General features: G+C 39.8%; 1 protein-coding gene across 13 annotated transcripts in view; it reads right to left on the reverse strand.

The window, feature by feature from the left end:
• Positions 1-22555, reverse strand: part of BIRC6 (baculoviral IAP repeat containing 6) — a 195149-nt gene that overhangs the window by 91856 nt on the left and 80738 nt on the right. For all 13 annotated transcript variants that reach the window (XM_030035311.2, XM_030035310.2, XM_041128485.1 and 10 more), the window contains 7 exons: positions 22326-22442; positions 21183-21337; positions 19840-19966; positions 18876-18986; positions 13726-13859; positions 5475-5602; positions 2788-3350 (listed from right to left, as the gene is read on the reverse strand). In XM_030035311.2, the coding sequence (XP_029891171.1) occupies positions 2788-3350; positions 5475-5602; positions 13726-13859; positions 18876-18986; positions 19840-19966; positions 21183-21337; positions 22326-22442 (1335 nt within the window). The remainder of the gene's footprint in view (positions 1-2787; positions 3351-5474; positions 5603-13725; positions 13860-18875; positions 18987-19839; positions 19967-21182; positions 21338-22325; positions 22443-22555) is intronic.

A 22555-nucleotide genomic window follows, 5' to 3' on the forward strand; every position in this document is an offset into this window, starting at 1 on the left:
AAACAGAATAAGAACTACAAGGATTGGAATCACTCCTAGCCAGAAGCAACTAACAAGTATTTAAGATTTTTTTTCAGATAATAATAGAAGTGCACTTTTGCAACCAAAAAACCCCAAACATTTAACATATATATTTCTATCAGAAATACCTCTCCCAGAATTCTCCTTCTCAGTGCTACAGCTCAGGATTTATTCATGAGGATTTACTGAATATTAATATTAGCAATATTGATTACATGTTGCTGAAACTGAGGACGGAAGGCAAAAGAATAGTCTTCCCAAGGAAGAGATTACCTCCATAAATACAACTGTCTTACAAAGCATATGATATTAGTCTGGAAGAGCTTTCAAAAGTGGTTTTAGATTTGAGTGGGGGGAAATCAGTGGAATAATCCCATACCATTTAGAGAAACTGGAGTTATACTAACAAATAATAATAAAAAATAACATGTTCAAGTCATCTTTGGAACATGCCTTAGAGAAACATTTTGGCAAGACAATTGACAGCTGTAGTACTTTAATCACCTTCAAGCTGTCAAGAAAGAAAATATTGATAAGCACTGAATGCATGGAGACAGACAGAAAGAAAAGTCTTCTAGACTGTTCAGAGGCTGTCTTAAAAGTTAAATGGAATGAATGATGGAGCTGAAGCCAACTAAGGTGGGTTTGCTGTGAAGACTTTGAGGTGAAAAGAAGGTAGGACAGACTTTGAGGTGAAAAGAAGGTAGGACAGGAGGCGAACACTGTTACTTGTATGATTTTCATAGTCTGTCAATGACAAAGCATAAAAACCTAATGAAATAAATAGACAAAATGGTCACAAAAGAAAATCCAACAACTGTTTTAACTTCATGTGACATGAATTACTCAAAGCCATCCTGGTTCCTGACCAGCTGGCCCACCAGGTGCAGCAAACTAACATTATTAGCGTAAGTTTTGACACCAGAGCCACTGCTTATGGGTACACATCTGCAGACACCTTCTTGTTTATCTTTACTGGGTTGCTAGCATGCTGCACTAGTTATTACATGTTTACTACTATATGCTGATAACTGATTTTTGGATCATATATAACCTTGGCTGCAGTCTTGGACAAATGATTTGTTAATAGAAATTGTCTGGAGAGCGCTTAATACAGCTTTTCATGAAGGAACTGAAACCACAAATAGCTGTGTTACATCTTCCCAAAATACATATACAAATTAGTTTCAATAACCTGTATTAAAAGACTTTGGGAGGAACAATCCACTGAAAGGATCAGCTGGCCCAGTATCCTGAACTCAATGAAAAACATTTTGAAACAACACTATCTTTCCAAATTGCCTTTTTAAAAATGCAAAACAACTGCTGGACAGAAATCGGTGGTTTAGAAAGACATCAAAGTTGAGGAGAAGAATATTTGAATTCCACTCCAAAGAAAAACATACTCAAAACAAAGCATCATTCCCAGAACGCACTACTTTCACTGTTCATAGTGTATTTGGAATATGACACGAACTATCCAGAGTAAAGGAGGAGACGTTCTGGAATTAATTTTGGGAAGGTTCCAACAGCACAATCCAGGCTTGTCAAATCTTGCCTGCTGTTTAATTTGACTACTGGAGATTACTACTTTTTCCTCAAATGTTTTTATGCCAAAATGAACCACTGGTCTAACATTCACATGCTCTCATCCAAAAAGTATACTGTTTTCTGGTAATAGCATTGGTTAACAGTTTCACATCTGCTTAAAAGAGACTAGCACAGAAAAGGCCAGAGACACTTTCTTTGAAAAAAGAGAACACTATAAAGAGAACAACGTTTTACAACTATTACGCCTGAAATGGAGTGCAAGCTCTTTGCCTATCCTCCTGCAAAATGTTCTTGCAGTTTTGCACATGCAGAAACATTCATGGTATTTCAGCCAGTGGTTTAATTTGTACAAAAAACCTCTATGCTATCATCACAGCTCACAAGCAAGTCATATAGTCTCTCTGAGAAAATGCACCTTAGGTACATGTCTGACAAACAGTAACTTTGCTGTTCAAAGTATCACCAACTTCCTCACTTGTTCATAGCAGGAAGATCCCGCCCACAAATATATGACTGGAACTCCCAGAACATGATGTTAATGAGATTTCTGGTGAAACAGAGGAATAGAAAAATTTATGTATTCTGTGCAAGGGCCACAACTGCAAATTGTCTTTTTCAGAAACGATTAAGAAAAGGGAAAATAATGCAATACATAGAGAACAATTGAGGTAATGTGTCTATAGTACAAACTGAAGACTAATCCTAATCCATGCATAGAGACATGCGATGGGCACATTGAAATACAAGAAATTCCATTTAAACATAAGAAAAAGGCTTTTCTACTTTAAGAATGATTGAACATTGTAACAGGTTGCCCATAGCAGTTGTGGAGTTTCTACCCTTGGGGAATTATAAACCCAACTGGATAAGATACTGGGCAACCTGCTCTCTGAGGCAGGCTCTTGAGTTGACCTTGCTTTGCACAGGGAGGTTGGACTAGACAATCTCCAGAGATCCCTTTCAACACTGACCATTCTGAGATTCAGCAAATTCAAATGGCAAACACATTCTTGTTTAGCTTTAATTACTGTCTCCCACCTCATGTTAGTTTTTTTCACATACCTGTCCCCCACTTTCACTTCTTATCAGTCTCTTTTTTCCTGTCATTTCTGTGACACATTCTTTCATGTCTGCACCCAATTTATGAGGTTGTAGAAGTTTCAAGTGTTTCATACCACCCCAAAAGATCTTCTACTTTATTTACAAAACACCTACCAATAATCATTGCCATAGCGCTGCTATTACACTGGCCAAGTGCAGACAAAATCTGGCTCATAATTTGTTGGTTGGCTAACACCAAGTCTGCCACATATGCAGTTGATCCTTGAGTATTAGGGTTGCTTCCATTGCCATCTTTGCCTCCTGAAACCTTTTCTTCATCAGACACACTGTCTGTAGTACTGCTGGGTACTGGAACACGGGCACTATATTCTCGGTTACTGGAAAGCGGCAGTTGAACTAAAATGTTGACCAGCTTTAACAAATCAAACATAAGTTGATCCCTTGTCATTTCTCCACAAACTGCTTTGGCATCACCTGGACGGATAATATTGGCAAAAAGCCCTCCAAAACATGCTCGAGCACCCACAGAGCTGTCTGAGCCACTGCGAGACATCACTTTGTCCGAACATGTAATGTAATGATGCACAAGGAAGGTTATAGACTCAATTACTGCAGAAATAGTGCTAACTGATACAACTTCAAAATTCTGTTCTAGGGTGAATTCCAAGAGTTTCACTTGTGCATCCAAGGGTCCCTGGCCCGTCTGGAAAGCACCCCTGAAAGAAAAAAAAAGGATATTTCATCGTTCAATATTAACAAGTTAAACAGGTTTGGTTGTTTGGGGGTTTTTTTAGCATTATTTGTAAGAATCAAAAAGCACACCAAACTTAATAAATAAAAATCCAGCCATTTTCAGAAGCACATCTTCAGCCATGTTGAAGCACAATCTGATCTTTCACATAAGTCAAGCATTCATAACTTCTTAATATAATGGTCATTGCACAGCCTGTAGAACCTGCTCATGCTATCACTTTCCTGATACCACTACGGATTAAAGTTTCCTTTGAAAAAGTCTAGGATCCATCTTTTTTTAATCAATTAATTTTGCAGGTATAGGCTTGGAATATAGTCCTAGTGGGTGAAAAGTTTTGTATGTTTGCAGGGAAGCTTCATGGGAAGAAGTCATCTAATACTTCAATATCATTAGGATTATTTGTTTTCTAACAGGAAATCATGATGGGTTTTTTCTTCCAGTAGTTCCCCCCCCTGCTGAGGTAGTAAGAAGAATGGTCAGGTTTTAGGTATCTAAATAGTAACTATACATAAAACCATGAAAAGGTACTCAAACTATCATAGGTTGGTGCTTGTAGGTTGATTGCCTGAAGGATCCCTTTTAGGGATAAGTTTATTTTCCCAGTTGCTTTTACACATATAGTGGTAGACTACAATATGAACCTTTTGAATCAGTACATTTAAAATAAAATTGGTGCTAATTCTTGAAGTGTGATTTAGTTACTGATTTTTGATATATTCCTCTATCTTTTGACATTGATTGATCTTACTATAACTTTTGAAATTAAATACAGACCAAAACAGTTTATAGAAACAACCCTGAAGAAAATATTTGGCATTTAATTAGTTCTAACAGCAAAATACTGCTTTTCTTCACAAACAATCCTATGCTTTAATCAGACATGGTATACTTCAATAATTACCTGAGGTTTTAGAAATAACCATCTAAACCCTTTTCTGGTGCTTTGCTCCCATTTTTTGACATTTCAGTCTCTCCTTTGGTTTGTCTCAAAATATCTAACACATTTCAAAAAATAAGCTAATGAGACCACTGAAAGGATATTTCAAATAAATTATGGCATGCTGACACACATTCCAAAATTCACTGTGAATTACTAAATTTACTGTATTATGACATTTCTTGCATAAGTGATTGATCACCAATGTAACCTGGTAAACACTGCCCACCCAATTTAAGTCACTAAGGTAAAATCTCTTAGAGAAGGCCGAAACTGTTTTCTGTAAGATTAAAGGATAACACAAAAGTGCCACCTACTGGGAAGCCAGAAACTGAGGAAGCTCATCCCTAATTATATGAAGCCTTTATATGGGGGATGAGCAAAACATCAATACCAGAAATAAATGATAATTCCTAATGAACTTCAGACAAAAAACTGCCACATTTCCGGTGTACTGCTCTATACACAACAGTCTTGTGCCCATTGACCTGGCCTTGAAGAAGCAGAGCTGTAAGAAACAAGCCATAAGCTCTTATCTCTCCTCCAGCCAGTGGCACTTCTCTACACTAGTAGGGAGACAAGACATCAATAGGCTCCAGAAGGAGAGTGGGGCAGAGGAGGTTTTCCACTGTTGGGTGAGGAGAAGAGAAAAAAAAGACAAAGCAATAAATATGCATATTGCATAAATAGGATTATGCAATCTCATATTTCATCCTACCATGTTATAAAAGCCATCCATATTATTTTCACAATCTATGAATAATTTCTAGAATCTTTGATTAATTCAGGCCTCAGAATACTTTTTTATCTTTTTAATAGGTAAGCTCATCAACAATGCCCTTATTTTAGGGACTACTTTAACAAGGCCTATATCTTAGCTCTAGATAAAATCAGTCCAAACAAATGTTTAGTGCCTCTATTCACTGTCCTTCACACAGAGGGCTGTGTGCAGATTCCAGTTGCAATCTTCCATGTGCCAGAAGCAGCCCAGATCCTGCTGGTAGTGCTGCAGCAACACCTAAGATCTCCATCCATATATAACTTGACAGTGTGACAAGGCAGGACATACACATCTTAGTTGTGATTCACACTCACACAGATTTTAAAGACAAAGAGGGCATGAAAGAAAAAAAAATAGTTAAGATTTACCTTTCTGTTGAAAGTATATGTATTAATTTCAACAAAAATTCACTGAACATCTGAGGACAAGTTGAAGAAAGGTGCACTTGTAAGCGAGTAAGAAATTCTTGCATAGCTTGCGTAGCCGTTGGCCCAACCTAGAAGGAAAGGCATTTTAATAAGTATTATATAAAACTGAAATGTCTTCAAATACATTAAGTAGTATCTAACATGAACATTTTCTAAGAACAGAAAAGTATTATGTAGCTTAACTTGCCTGCTAAAAAATTTTACTGGTGTCCTAGTTTCAGCTGGAATAGAGTTAACTGTCTTCCTAGTAGCTGGTACGGTGCTATGTTTTGAGTTCAGTATGAGAAGAATGTTGATAACACCGATGTTTTCAGTTGCTGCTAGTAGTGTTTAGACTAATGTCAAGGATTTTTCAGCTTCTCATGCCCAGCCAGCGAGAAAGCTGGAGGGGCACAAGAAGTTGGCACACGACACAGCCAGGGCACCTGACCCAAACTGGCCAACAGGGTATTCCATACCATGGGACGTCCCATCCAGTATAGGAACTGGGAAGTGGGGGCGGGGAATCGCCGCTCGGGGACTAGCTGGGTGCCGGTCGGTGGGTGGTGAGCAATTACACTGCGCATCATTTGTACATTCCAATCCTTTCATTATTGCTGTTGTCATTTTATTAGTGTTATCATTATCATTATTCGTTTCTTCTTTTCTGTTCTATTAAACTGTTCTTATCTCAACCCGTGGATTTGCTTCTTTTCCCGATTTTCTCCCCCATCCCACTGGGTGGGGGGGGAGTGAGTGAGCGGCTGCGTGGTGCTTAGTTGCTGGCTGGGGTTAAACCACGACAGTCCATTTTGGCGCCCAACGTGGGGCACGAAGGGTTGAGATAACGACAAACCTGACCAGAGCTCGTTAAAACAAAATTGTTATAAGCATTCATTATATTGGTCTAATAGTCGCTGGTCATTATGTTGATTTATGTGTTAGAGTTGTTGCTCTGGTTTTTAAAGTTCTGTTATGTATCACCTCGCTTGCTGTATGTAGTCCCTCTTCTGCTGCTTATCATCCGTGGGAGGTGGATTAAGGTTTTCGCTTTGATGTGTTGTATAACACTGGTTTATGGTATGATAAAGTCATCAGTTGTGGAATTAATCCGGTATTTGCACTCAGCATTGTCACCTTTATACGGCGGGAGCCATCTGTGGGAAACTATTAATAATTATACCATTTACCTTTCCTCCTTGGAAAACCAGTCTATGAGTGGGATACCTTTCTTCCCCTCTCCTTTCTCCTTCAGTCCAGTTACAATGGTGTTTGGGAATTTTGAAAAATTTGAATACTCTTGGGATGTTGATACCAGCACGGTCCTAGCCCTATTGCTGGGAATTAGCATGCTCCTGAATGTGGTTCAGCTCTTGTTTAAGGTTAAACAACTATTTAAGAAGATCACCCAGAGGTCTGCCCCGAGGCTGGATAATTATGAGTGGCAGGGTGTGTGGGGTAGTATGGGCAAGTACTTAGAAAAGTGGGCACCTCCAATGTTTTGGAAATTCACCCCTGAACAAGTGCAGAATCCAGAAGAACTAGTAAAATATTTCGAAAAGGTATGCTGTCACCCCAGCAGCTCCAGAGAGATACAAATCACTGCAACGTGCTGGGGCCTGGCCCATGCCTATCGAGCCCTGTTCAACACAACTCAGCACCCTCAAGGGGAAGAGAAGGTCTCTGGACCTAACAACAAAATGATGAGCATTGTGGCCACCCAGACCTTGGTGACAGGCACCGTGACCCCTCCAGCCCTGGCAACGAGAACTGTGGCTACCCAAACATCAGCAACAGGCACTGCAGCCCCTCCAGCCGCGGCAACGAGCACTGCTGCTGCCCAAACCTTGGCGACAGACGCTGCGGTTATCCACAACCCGGCGAGCGATACTGCAACTGAACCAGCGGATCAACCTGCACCAGTATCGGTTGCCCCCGTACAGAAAAAGAAATATACAAAAAAATCAGCTCGCTTAGCAAAGGATGAAGGTGAACCAGGCTCATCACGGGAACAGGAGGAAGAGGCAGAACCAGAGGTAATAACCCGGTCCCTATCCTTGAGTGAACTGCGGGATATGCGAAAAGATTTTGGCCGCCATATAGGTGAGCATATTATCACCTGGCTACTCCGATGCTGGGACAATGGGGCTAATAGCTTGGAATTAGAAGGTAGGGAAGCCAAGCAGCTGGGATCACTTGCCAGGGAAGGTGGCATTGACAGGCAATTGGAAAAGGAACACAAGCCATCAGCCTCTGGAGGCGACTCTTGTCAAGTGTGAAGGAAAGGTACCCCTTTAAGGAAGATGTTATATGTCAATCAAGCAAGTGGACCACCATGGAAAAAGGTATCCAATATCTGAGGGAATTAGCTGTGCTAGAGACGATTCATCATGACCTGGACAACCCACAATTACCCAAAGATCCAGATGAAGTCCAATGCACACGACCCATGTGGCGGAAATTTGTACGGAGCGCACCATCGTCCTATGCCAACTCACTGGCAATAATGACCTGGAAAGACGAAGAGGCACCGACAGTGGATGAAGTGGCTCGCCAACTCCGTCAAAACGAAGAAAATCTCTCCTCCTCCCTACAAGCCTGCATTTCGGCTGTGGAGAAGCTGTCCGAGGATTTCCAACAATTCAAAGAGGATATGTCCTATTGCCCACCTGTAAGGACCAATGTCTCAGCTATTACGAGTGAGCGCTCCTCTGCCCAAGAGAGAGAATATAGAAGGTACACACCGCGAGGTGCCCTGTGGTTTTACCTATGTGATCATGGAGAGGACATGATGAAATGGGATGGAAAACCTACCTCGGTCCTAAATGCACGGGTACGTGAGCTGCGAGGAAAAACCACCACAAAAAGGGATTCTACTAGGAAAAATGCTGCTCCAGTTTCCAAACAGAGTAGAAGGGCTGATCTTATTTCTGATCCTCTTGAAGGGACTTCTGAGCCAATTTTACGAGAAGTGAATACCGGATACTCTGGCCAGAATTAGAGGGGCCCTGCCTCCAGCCAGGTGGAGGAAAGGGATAACCGGGTCTATTGGACTGTGTGGATTCGATGGCCTGGCACGTTAGACCCACAGGAGTACAAGGCTCTAGTAGACACCGGCGCACAGTGCACTCTAATGCCATCAAGTTATAAACGGGCAGAACCCATCTGTATTTCTGGTGTGACAGGGGGATCCCAAGAGTTAACTGTATTGGAAGCTGAAGTAAGCCTAACTGGGAATGAATGGCAGAAACACCCCATTGTGACTGGTCCGGAGGCTCCGTGTATCCTTGGCATAGACTATCTCAGGAGAGGGTATTTTAAGGACCCGAAGGGGTATCGATGGGCTTTTGGTATAGCTGCATTGGAGACAGAGGGCACTGAACAGCTGTCTACCCTGCCTGGTCTCTCTCAAGACCCTTCGATTGTGGGGTTGCTGAGGGTTGAAGAACAACAAGTGCCAACTGCTACCACGACGGTGCACCGGCGGCAATATCGCACCAACCGAGACTCTCTGATTCCCATCCACAAGTTGATTCGCCAACTGGAGAGCCAAGGAGTGATCAGCAGAACTCGCTCACCCTTTAATAGTCCCATATGGCCAGTGCGAAAGTCTAACGGGGAGTGGAGACTAACAGTTGACTATCGTGGCCTGAATGAAGTTACGCCACCGCTGAGTGCTGCCGTTCCAGATATGCTAGAACTTCAGTACGAACTAAAGTCAAAGGCAGCCAAGTGGTATGCCACAATTGACATTGCTAATGCGTTTTTCTCAATCCCTCTGGCAGCAGAGTGTCGTCCACAGTTTGCCTTTACTTGGAGGGGTGTCCAGTACACTTGGAATTGATTGCCCCAGGGGTGGAAACACAGCCCCACCATTTGCCATGGACTAATCCAGACTGCACTGGAAAAAGGTGAAGCTCCGGAACACCTGCAATACATTGATGACATCATTGTATGGGGCAACACGGCAGAAGAAGTCTTTGAGAAAGGGAAGAAAATAATCCAAATCCTTCTGAAAGCCGGTTTTGCCATAAAAGAAAGTAAGGTCAAGGGACCCGCACAGGAGATCCAGTTTTTAGGAATAAAATGGCAAGATGGACGTCGTCAGATCCCAATGGAAGTGATCAACAAAATAGCAGCTATGTCTCCACCGACTAATAAAAAAGAAACACAAGCTTTCTTAGGTGTTGTGGGTTTTTGGAGAATGCATATTCCAAATTACAGTCTGATTGTAAGCCCTCTCTATCAAGTGACCCGGAAGAAGAATGATTTTAAATGGGGCCCTGAGCAACAGCAAGCCTTTGAACAAATTAAACGGGAGATTGTTCATGCAGTAGCCCTTGGACCAGTCTGGGCAGGACAAGATGTTAAAAATGTGCTCTATACTGCAGCCGGGGAGAATGGACCTACCTGGAGCCTCTGGCAGAAAGCACCCGGGGAGACCCGAGGTCGACCCCTGGGGTTTTGGAGTCGAGGATACAGAGGATCCGAGGCTCGCTATACTCCAACTGAAAAAGAGATATTGGCAGCATATGAAGGAGTTCGAGCTGCCTCAGAAGTGGTTGGTACTGAAACACAGCTCCTCTTAGCACCCCGACTGCCAGTGCTGGGCTGGATGTTCAAAGGGAGGGTCTGCTCTACACATCACGCGACTGATGCCACGTGGAGTAAGTGGATTGCACTGATCACACAACGGGCTCGCATAGGAAACCCCAGTTGCCCAGGAATTTTAGAAGTGATCACGGACTGGCCAGAAGGCAAAGATTTTGGAATGTCGCCAGAGGAGGAGGTAACGCGTGCTGAAGAAGCCCCGCTGTATAATAAACTGCCAGAAAATGAGAGGCAATATGCCCTGTTCACTGATGGGTCCTGTCGCATTGTGGGAAAGCATCAGAGGTGGAAGGCTGCTGTATGGAGTCCTACACGACAAGTCGCAGAAACTGCTGAAGGAGAAGGTGAATCGAGTCAGTTTGCAGAGGTGAAAGCCATCCAGCTAGCGTTAGACATTGCTGAAAGAGAAAAGTGGCCAGTGCTCTATCTCTATACTGACTCATGGATGGTGGCAAATGCCCTGTGGGGGTGGTTACAGCAATGGAAACAGAGCAACTGGCAGCGCAGAGGTAAACCCATTTGGGCTGCCACACTGTGGCAAGATATCGCGTCCCGGCTAGAGAATCTGGTTGTAAAAGTACGTCATGTAGATGCTCACATGCCCAAGAGTCGAGCCACTGAAGAACATCAAAATAACCAACAGGTGGATCAGGCTGCCAAGATTGAAGTGGCTCAGGTAGACTTGGACTGGCAACATAAGGGTAAGCTATTTATGGCTCGATGGGCCCATGATGCTTCAGGCCATCAGGGAAGAGATGCAACATATAGATGGGCTCGTGACCGAGGGGTGGACTTGACCATGGACACTATTGCACAGGTTATCCATGAATGTGAAACATGTGCTGCAATTAAGCAAGCCAAACGGTTAAAGCCCCTGTGGTATGGAGGACAATGGCTGAAATATAAATTTGGGGAAGCCTGGCAGATTGACTATATCACACTCCCACAAACTCGCCAAGGCAAGCGCTATGTGCTCACTATGGTGGAAACAACCACCGGATGGCTGGAAACATATTCTGTACCCCATGCCACCGCCCGGAACACTATCTTGGGCCTTGAAAAGCAGGTCTTGTGGCGACATGGCACCCCAGAGAGAATTGAGTCAGACAACGGGACTCATTTCCGAAACAACCTCATAGACACCTGGGCCAAAGAGCATGGCATTGAGTGGGTGTATCACATCCCCTATCATGCACCAGCCTCTGGGAAAGTTGAGCAATACAATGGACTGTTAAAGACTACATTGAGAGCAATGGGGGGTGGAACTTTCAAACATTGGGATACACATTTAGCAAAAGCCACCTGGTTAGTCAACACCAGAGGATCTGCCAATCGGGGTGGCCCTGCCCAGTCAGAATTTTTACGTACTGTAGAAGGGGATAAAGTCCCTGTAGTGCACACAAAAAATATGTTAGGGAAGACAGTCTGGGTTACTCCTGCCTCAGGCAAAGGTAAACCCATTCGTGGGATTGCTTTTGCTCAAGGGCCTGGGTGCACTTGGTGGGTGATGCGAAAAGATGGGGAAGTTCGATGTGTGCCTCAAGGGGATTTAATTTTAGGTGAGAATAGCCAGAATTAACCTGTATGATATTAGTTGCTATATAACCCTGCTACTGTATGTTATCATTACTATAATTGTTATATGCTATATCCATAGTACTATAGTAAGAATCACTTAGATCAAACAAGAAAAACTGTGATAAAACTGAATGAAACGCAGTAGTGATGGAACCAGAACTGACTCCAGCATGCAACAATCCAACGGTGCACACCATCCTCCTGCTGCGTCCAATGTCAACTGCTCGTCACACTGCACTGAAGCCCAACTCTGCTCTACCGACTGAGAGGACTTTGCACCATTCCTCCTGCCCAGAAAGACTGGTATGACAGATGGAGCCTAGAGTCAGGAACTAAATAAACTCAACGAACATTTAATGAACATAACACATAAACTAAAGGGATGATATCTCTGTGTATGTATACATATATATATATCATTGTTCATATGTCTCAAAGGGATGGAAAAGCTGATAATGACTGACCAGGATGTAACTAAAGGTATGGGAACTGAGCATGACGTCAATGGTATAGAATAAGGGGTGGATACTGTCCTAGTTTCAGCTGGAATAGAGTTAACTGTCTTCCTAGTAGCTGGTACGGTGCTATGTTTTGAGTTCAGTATGAGAAGAATGTTGATAACACCGATGTTTTCAGTTGCTGCTAGTAGTGTTTAGACTAATGTCAAGGATTTTTCAGCTTCTCATGCCCAGCCAGCGAGAAAGCTGGAGGGGCACAAGAAGTTGGCACACGACACAGCCAGGGCACCTGACCCAAACTGGCCAACAGGGTATTCCATACCATGGGACGTCCCATCCAGTATAGGAACTGGGAAGTGGGGGCGGGGAATCGCCGCTCGGGGACTAGCTGGGTGCCGGTCGGTGGGTGGTGAGCAATTACACTGCGCATCATTTGTACATTCCAATCCTTTCATTATTGCTGTTGTCATTTTATTAGTGTTATCATTATCATTATTCGTTTCTTCTTTTCTGTTCTATTAAACTGTTCTTATCTCAACCCGTGGATTTGCTTCTTTTCCCGATTTTCTCCCCCATCCCACTGGGTGGGGGGGGAGTGAGTGAGCGGCTGCGTGGTGCTTAGTTGCTGGCTGGGGTTAAACCACGACAACTGGGTTTTCACAGGACAACTACTCTGTATCAATTTATATTATGTGTTTTTCTACTACTAACCATGAGTAAAAAGCAAATAATTCACTTCTTTGCCTAAAACTCATTTTGCAGCTTGAGACTTTATCTTTTCAGCAATGCAAACTACGCTTCACACAGAATATATTTCTGTGCTAATCTGAATGTTTTGTTTGTTTTTTTTTTTTTCCCCACAAACCACACATTTACATATAAGTGCTTTAAATTAACGGCACTGCACAATGTTTAATTTCTGGAAAAGAATATGTGTTTTCTGGAAAATTTTCTGGAAAATACTGGAAATACCAGGTGTTTTCTGTCTCTTAAACTAAAGTGTTTCTGAGACTCCTGTCAAATATTACATACAATTAAGTTAACAGGTTTTTTTTTATCACTATTTACAGATGTTTCAGAAGACTGCAAAAAGCAAAAAAACATTAGTTGAAATTAGGAAAAACAGTAGACACCACATGAATTCAGAAACAGGCAGAAAATAAAAGCATAATCTTAAATTCTGGAATTATTAGATATTTAAACTTAATCTCCATTGGCATTTTTATCCCAACCCAACAAGATTTCAGGAAACTAACTGAAGTCTATTACTTTTTTCATGCATGCAACTAAGGAATCCTAACTTGGAACACATTCACTGACATATCGCATGGCATTCTCTCCCTGTGACAAGTCTCCAGATAGTTGTAAAAACACATGATCACTACTCAGAGTGTATCACCAACATGAACTTCCCTATGGTTGCTCATCAGAACCAACTAAGACCATAATAAAAAAAAGAGAAACAAGTCAAGGATATAATACATTATGAATAACACACATTCATGTCAAGTGTACTGAAATCCTCTTATGAACTTTTTTTTTTTTTTTTTTTAATTGCTAGTTACCTGTGGACTGTGTTGATTTGTTCCATGAGGATTAGTACCGGAAAGAAATTTCACTAACACATGAATGAGGTTTGGATCTGACACCAACAATTGGGCAGTACTTTCCTGAGCTCCAATGGCACTGCTTAGACCAGCTTAAAAATAAAGACATAAAAATTAAAACTGTAATCTTAACCATTAAGTATAAGTCAAACATTTATACTGCATATCCTTTATACTTATTTCATGATGTGTAAATATTCTCAGCAAAATCAGCTACAGAAAGCTGCTTACTCAGGACTACAATGTTGAGTGTAGTTTTCCATTAAGTACAGATATAAACCCCCAAAACTGTTCCATCAGTGTTCCAAGCTTGCTAAGGCAGTGTTCCTGAAAGTAGAGCTCATAGCTCTTACATGTATACTTAGACCTGTTATACTACTGCATTTTGTGGTTTTTTTTTTTTTGAAAAAAGTTCCCCTTATAAACTATTTTGAAATTTAAGACAAATCATTATCACTAAAACTACATTCAACTGCAGCTGACATAAGTAATCAAAATGAGAAGTGAATCTGAATTTGGTTATTCTGTTTTTCATAGTTTTCTGTAACTTTTCTTTGTTTCAATGTAACCGCATCATTCAAATTTTGTGTATGACTTCAGTTTTGAGCTAGATGTCACTTGAGTTTGTCCAAAAGTACCAACTATCCAAATTAATTTTAAAATAAGTGTACAAGGTGCACAAAATGTTTATATTTATTTGAAAAGGGGACATACTTTTGTGCTTTCCTGCATTCCTGAATGATACCTTCACAGACAGAAGGTATTTCATTTTCTTCAGAGACCTTGAATCACCTATGAAGTCTATAATGATCACTGTGACAAGCAAACTGCTATTCAATTTCTTTTTTAAAAAACAAAATGAAACCAAACCAAACCAAAACAACCTCTCCATTGAAACTACAGCTTTTAGAATATGTAAGCTTGCATTCTTCTGAACAGGGCACATTTGGGGTACAGCTTCAAGTCATTTAATTTGTTCATTTGGTGTTTCTTTGAAGGTAATATTATTTAAAAAACTCCAGCTTTTTCCTGCTTTGTTCACCTTCAGTTGTTAGGTCTGTACTGTAACTACTTAATTAAATCTGGCTATTTGTGAAGACTTTACATCTTAATACAAGCAGATGTTACATTAGAACTTCCACAGAATTGACTGTTCCAGCCCATCTCCTCTTGACAAGCAGCAGCCAAGTCCACATGCTAACCCTCAACTCATCTCCTTCCAGGATTAGAAGGCTCCATAGTTTTTCTACTGTTTCATGAAAGGGTTGATGCCATAACTGAATAAATACATCTTCATTACTTCCTATGTTATTTTATTTTTATATTTTCTATTTAACAGCTGAAAATATCACCACAATATAACAACCCACTTTTTTTCTACATTATATTCATAGTCTGACATGTTTTGTTTGACATTCTAACTCAGATTTCAGGATGCATCTACATTATCTGCTCTGTCATGAAGTGTTTGTGCTCAAAACACTGCTCAAACAGTATTTCTGGTGACAATAACAGATAAGCAAAAGGGCATGTGAGGAGAGCACAAATAGTTCTTGCTAAAGGAACTGATGAGTAAATGCACTATGAGAACAATCTGACACATGACAGCTGTTTACTTTAGAGCAACTGTAGCTCTGAGAAATTTTTCTTTGCCAGGTGTCGTTGTAGATTTGCTTCTACCTACCTTCCTTTACATGGCATTAAATGTTTCTAGATGTCACCCATCAAATACTGATTGTAAACACCATCCTTGCAAAATTTGTCCCTGGATCTTGTAACCAATTAAAGGCATTGTTCTCAAAACAAATGGCAGGGGTATTGGGTTTATCCCTGAAAAATATCTTGCACTCCTCAGATAAGAGCTTCTGAAGCACAGAAGTTACACAGCCTGAGCTCTCATTATGAAGACATTTATCAGCACATAATGGCATAATGAAATAAGATTTTCTGACCATGAACTGACCTGCCCTAGACAGTGGTTGCTCATAAAGTCCCAACATAGGACAGTTCCCAAAAAGAATCTGCCCTATACTCAGGTGGGGAAAAAAAACCTACTGAAAAAAACCAACTAAAAAGCTTTGATTACTACTGGAGAGATCTGGGGTTTTGGAAAAATAACTAATAAGCAGCTTTGAAAATAACATCAGGATGAGATCTCTAGAACCACCTCATTTCTCAAGACAAGATCTTCTAACTTCATTGATCTCCTGAAGAAATGGTGACCAAAATTGTAATCTTCAGAGTACAATAGTTCAGAAGTGGGTTCAAAGAGACTACTCGTAAAATGCAAATAAGGCAGGACCCTTATCTAGAATGGATGGAAAGGTATGAAAAAGCACTGCCCTTCCTCCCCATCCACCCCCCTTTTTTTTCCCTTTCCTTTCTTCTTTTTAAGTGAAAGACTGGAGAAAACAAAATGGCTAAATGTGAAACATATGTATTAAATGGCAATAATGAATTTCAACTAAATAATGCAAACTTAAGAAGGAGGTTCTCTGAGAAGGCTTTGAGATCCAATGGTTTAGAAAAATAGCGATAGTGGGATTTTCTCGGTGCTAAAATGCCCACCTGCAAAAAGAGTTTAGTGAATCATCTATGAGTGGCTACATCTCTAAGTTGTTTTTCAGTTTCTGAAAAAGCAAATATGATTATCTAATGAGAATTATGTCAAGAAGAGGTACCTTCTTGCAATAAGCCTTTTAAATAAGCATCTGAAGAGGTTTATTATACCTGAAATCATCTGAATAAATATTTTTGGTGGTGGTGGTGTTTTTTCATCAGTGAAGATATTCTGCAAATGAACACATTTGGGGGCTTGTTGCATTTTGTGTATTAGAAGGGGAAAGAACCTCATTTTATAGCCACACATATCTAGCAAGACTAACCTGAATTATTACCAATGAACTGTAATTGACATCTTAGTGGTTTAAAAAAACCACCCAAAAACCAACAAAAAAACCCTAACCATAACCTGTCAATACAGTGAAGATATGTGAACAATTTGTACTTAATAGCTTAAAACATTACAGAATTAAAGAGGATACAAGAGAAACTTGACTCCAAAAGAAAGCTGACATGTTAATTACATTTCACCAGTCTCAGGAACAACTTGTCTTTAAATTGTTCACTCTCTACTGTATATATTAAAAAAACCAAACCAAACCAAACCCCTATCTTTCCTGGAAAGCATGATCTTGAAAATTTTAAGTTGATGAGAACTCCTGTGAGACACTGCTTGTAATGGCTTAAGATACTATTATTAGTCCCAGTTCTGAACTAAAGCACATGGAAACCAAAGTCATTGATTGGAGAAGTGCTCTGATGGATACCACCTTCAATTGTCAAGAAGTGAACAGAGATTATTTCAATTCTTAAATGTGACAACTGAGTGCCATTGAGACAGAATATTATCTTGAATTATTAGCTGCTGAGGTATCCTGGCACAGAAGTTATCTGATGGGCACTTAAACCTACTTAGCTCCTGGTTCTATCAGTGAGTATGGGAAAAGGGGCAGTTAAGGGATATATATCTGTATTAATCCACACACGTGTATAAAAGGAGACACACCTTCAACCCTTTTCTTTACCCTCCAGCAACCTTGTATCTCCAACCCTTTCCAACTCAACTCCAACCTGAGGCTCACAATCCTATATACAAAAAAAATCCACAACCACATTTCATATGCTTATGTGAGCCTGCAATAAGCCACAGTGGTTGCTTCTGAGCAGCTTTTCATTCACATCATTACTTACTGATCTCAGACAATTGCCTAAGAAACTCCGCAAACATGTGGCTGCTTGTCTGTCAGTATCAAAGCACAAACACTCAGCCTCATGCCACTTGGAAGAGATTCACATATGGTCTCAGTAGTACACACAGCATAATTTTTGGAAATTTCTAGTCTACAGTTACAAATTGGAGTGCTGAAAATACACATGGGTGTTAAATGCAGGCACTGATATCCTACAAATCAGGCCACATTCTATTCTCAAACATCAAGAATAAGACAGAGGTCTCACTTTGTGAATATCGATTAAGTCTCTTCCATTAGATTATTCACAGTTCTACCTCACAGCAAAAATTTCAGCAGATTTTTGTGAGACTGATCTCTAAATAACGTCACAGAAAAGGGACAGAAAGTGAAAACCTGAAGAAAAAAGTGCATCCCAAAGATAATGATTTGTAATGGCATCTATGAAAAAAAGATTCATAAGCATCTTTGAGGAAAACTGTGGAGAATAGCTGTATCATCACAGGATGGCAAATTGCTTCATAGAAGTGTGATCTTCAGGAGGCTCTGGGTTTCTTTCTTCTGTAATTACTGTCTTTAGTCCGATGCTTGGAGTGAAAACAGAATTTAAAAAAGCTCTGACTTGGTCTAACATGTAGGTTTTAAAATATTCTAGTCTCCAAGTTCTTACTATTTGATATCTTCTTTACCTTTGAGGACATGGCCACCAAAGCATTCCTCAGGACAGCTGCCCTATGATAGCAAGCCATTTAGAAGCCTCATTTCTTCATTTAAAAAATTACATCCTTTAATTTCTACCAGTCTTGTGGCAAAATCTCATTCTCAATGCGAGATTATTTCTCATGTGTTATGGAGCAATATACACAATGTGAGATAACCTGGTGTGCAGAGGGAAATGAAATGAAATTAAAGGGTTGGATTTCTTTTTTAATAGGTTCAGCTTCTGAGGGCTTATTTTCAGATAGCTTAACATAAGCAATGACTAGTGCCAGCATATTTACAAAAATATTCCTACTGCATCAGAAAACATGAATCTCTCTCATAGCACCTTAATTCTTCCTCTCTGCTACCTCTTCCCATAGTACAAAGCTAATTCCCAGGAATCATTAGCTAATCCTAAAAATCATTTTTAGAAGACATTATCAACCTACTTATAATGACATTTTCTTTTACCACTAGGGTTTCAGTTTCCCATGGTACAAGCAATTCAAGGAGCCCACTCTTGAAAAGCCTGAAGCTATGGGAGAACCAACAAAAGTACTTATATGACAAAAGGAAAGTTCTGGTATTTGGATGGGAATCAACATTCATTTGCACGTCACTAAAACAGGCAACATAAAAAACCCCCAAACTTACCATTAAGCTGCATATTTGTCATGAGAGTTAGGCTATGAAGCACAAGGCACCATGTCCGGAGTAAGGTATTAGGATACCATGCCAGAACTGACAGGAAGCTAGTTACTGAAGCTGTCAAGAAAAATACGTTTTTCCGAGCTTTAATCTTCAGGCTATTACTATAAATTTCTTGGGTTTACTGTAATGTGCTATATTTATTATTGTTATTAATATTACTGTTTGTGGTATTTACTTTGTTTTGACAACTATTGTTCCAGGAAATTAAGAAAACAAGCCTCACCAACACTTCACAGGAACTGGCCCACAGAACTTTCTACAGTGCCCAGACCCTGACATCTCAGAGAAAACAATGCAAAGAAACTGGTTTCAAAATGTTCTCATGGAAGCCAGCATAACGGGTTCATTATAGCAGGCATTAACGTTTTGGACTATCACCACAAGATTTTCTAAACTATACAGTATAACATATTATAGAAAAAAAAAAAAATTCGACATGTCTTTGTACTAGATTAGTAGTCTGATGACAAAAGGTAATAGGGCTTCCCCCTCCACCGACCCCTTTGATAATAAAAAGATCATAGGATGGTATACAAGGAGAAGAAATTTGTCAGAGAAGTGCACACAGGTGCACAGTTCACCTTAGACCAAGTAGTGTATTTTAAAAAGTCCTCTTGGCATTAATGATGAGTTAAGAACCACAAATTTTACAATTTAATTTCTGAGGAGATCATGTAAATTCAAGGAATCATCTCTCAGTTACATACTAGTTACACATTTTTCATATTAAGAAGATAATGAGCCCAAGAGCTCTTGAATAAGAACACAGAAATTATCCCAACATTGATCTTATCAAGAATACTTATTGTAATACTTTTTGCTTATTAGCAAAAATTGAGTACTTGTAAGATTTTTTTTTTTCTTACACTTCCTGAAAATTAAATTTCCCATATTTAATGTATTTTACCTTGGTTCAAGGAAATGACAGGAATTCGGTTAGCGTTATAAAGGAAAATATCAGCGCCACTATCTTTACTTCCAGAGGAACTGGAATTCAGGCTTAATGTGAGCCATAACTGTAAAAGGGATTCAAGCTGAAAAAAAGGGAGAGAAGAACACTATCAGACCAAACTCAAGTGTTTTTCCAGAACTCCAGAGCATAAAAGGTTATTTGCTTTAATTTTAAAAGCCTTATCTACATTCTCAGCTGTTACTGTTTCACTGATACACACATACACACTCTCTCCAACCCCCCCCCCCCCCCCCCCCTTTACTGGATTTGAAGATTCTGATAAACATAATATTCAAGGCAAATTCAGCATTACTAGCAAATGCTTCTGCTATGTTTTTGTAATTGATTCTTCTAAATACAGTTAAGTTTCTCTGAAGAAGTTTCTTCAAACTTATGTTAAAAGAAAGCAGCTTTACACACTGCTCAGAAATGTCTGTATCATAACCTTACACCTGTAACACTGGTTTGCATGTAAGCTTTTGGAATGTCTCAATAAGTCAAGTGATGTTTACCAGTCAACCAAAATTATTCAAAAGGCCAATTTAATTACTGGGAAACTTCCTTTACTATCAGAGACACTGATGCTTACTCTGAATAACTCCCTTCAGGAAAATAACTATTTAGATATTCCAGGGAAGCATCAAGGTTCTTTACACCACAAACTGTATTTCGGATGAGATATTTAAAGAACAATTGAGGGATGGAGTCCGCCACCCAGTTAAAATATAAACAGGCAGGCAGGTACCTAATCACTCATATATAGCATGCATGGTGTTCCTTTGTATGTATCAAGAAAAGCATTGCTAAACCAATGACTTTTCAAAAAGCACACTTTTAATTTTAACATTTATGATCATTGGATAATTTAGGTTGGAAGGGAACTCTGGAAGTTATCCAATCCAATCTTCTGCTCAAAGGGCCAAAGAAGACACCAGAATGGGTTGCTCGGGGGTTTATCCAGCTGGGTTTTGAAGATCTCCACAGATGGAGACTTCACACTTAGTGACACTCTTCACTAATAAGCTGACAATTATCTTTCAGTGAATCTACAAACTTGTTTTTAAATATGAAAATGTATACCCACTTTTTCACTGTAACAAGAAATGTCGTTTTTGATAAAAGCTTTCAGCAGCTTGTCTATTACATTATTGGTACTGTTGTCCATGACGGCTTCATAAGCAATAAAGCACATAACATAACAGGTTACTTGCATCCTAAGTAGTAAGAAGTATAGGAAAACAACTTTCAAACTTAGAGAGAAATGCTATCAAAACATTTCAAAGTTCATAATTCTATACCTGAACATGGTGGACTTGTAGCATGGAAAAGAGTTTGTTGAAGCATGCACTCAGCATAGGTATAGATGACAACTGTACAATTAACTGGGCATTTTGGTTAGCAGTATGTAATCCTCTTAGCAATGAATCATCTGTTCCGCTAGGAGACTGGGTTACTAAAAAACAAAAAGTATCATCCCGCCATGAATTATTTTGTGAAAGTTGCTCAAAGTAATTTCATATTTATTTCCTTGCATTCTATACTTAAGGGAAATACACTTCTTTTATAATTTACAGGAACATCTTCAATGTAGTGTTCGGCTGAGTTGAACTACTGACTACCATACTGTGAAAGGCATACTTGAGTATCAGACATCTCCACTTTCACAAAACTGTTTGGAAAGTGAGCCCACACAAATACATTTTCACAGTTCTTGCAAAACATGTATTATAGGAGTGTCCAGATAACACAATGGTAAGACAAACATTTGGAACATCTCTTTCACGCATTATGGTAAAACTATTGCAGTCAATAATAAACTTCCAGAGATTAAAGGCTGAGGATGTCACTAAACCTACTCCATCATCATTCAACTAATGACTGCATGCACATGAAGGTACCCAGAGAGCTACAAAGCAGCACATCTTAACAAAATGGGCAGTGCAACTGGCTGAAAATACGTTCAAAAGTAAATTGGCATCATGAGTGTTTTTATAACATAAAGCTTATTGAACAGCTGCGTTCAAAATTTTATTCAAATATTTTCACTTTCATGACTGAACAGGTGAAACTGTCAAGTGCAAAGCAGCTTTCAAACAGCTGAAATTTCACAATGAACACAAGAATGAAGCTTCACAAAACCAGGAAACTTAACATTCACTTGCACCTCGATCGGAAAATGAAAATAATTCCTCCATTGTAGTATAATGCACTGTAAAAGAAATCCTGCATATTTGACTAGTTCCCCAAAATATCTTAAATATATGTATACACACAATTCAAAAATCTGAATAAAGAAATATCTCTAAAGCTTGGCCTAACAAGAAAATTCAAGCAAAATATAACTTTTTCTAAGCTGCTAAATGACTGCAGAAAAAATGAGTACAAATTTCAAAGCATCATGGTCATTATGTGAAGAGAATGATTTGACAACATGTAGTTACATGTAGGAGATGTGTTTGTTAATGCTTGTAGAATGGAATCAGCCTCCAGGGTGGACATCATTTTCAGCATCAGCTCAGCCTGCTGTTCAAGTCCAACTTCTAGACGTGCATCTAAAGCTACACAAGGCAACAAACAGGGTAAAACTGAATTGTATCGGACATATACAATTAGTTACTCTAACTTCCTGTGAAAGCAGTATAGATATACAGTACACATTAAACTGAAAAAA

This window comes from Aquila chrysaetos, chromosome 13 (genome assembly GCF_900496995.4).
Source record: "Aquila chrysaetos chrysaetos chromosome 13, bAquChr1.4, whole genome shotgun sequence".
NCBI lineage: Eukaryota > Metazoa > Chordata > Aves > Accipitriformes > Accipitridae > Aquila > Aquila chrysaetos.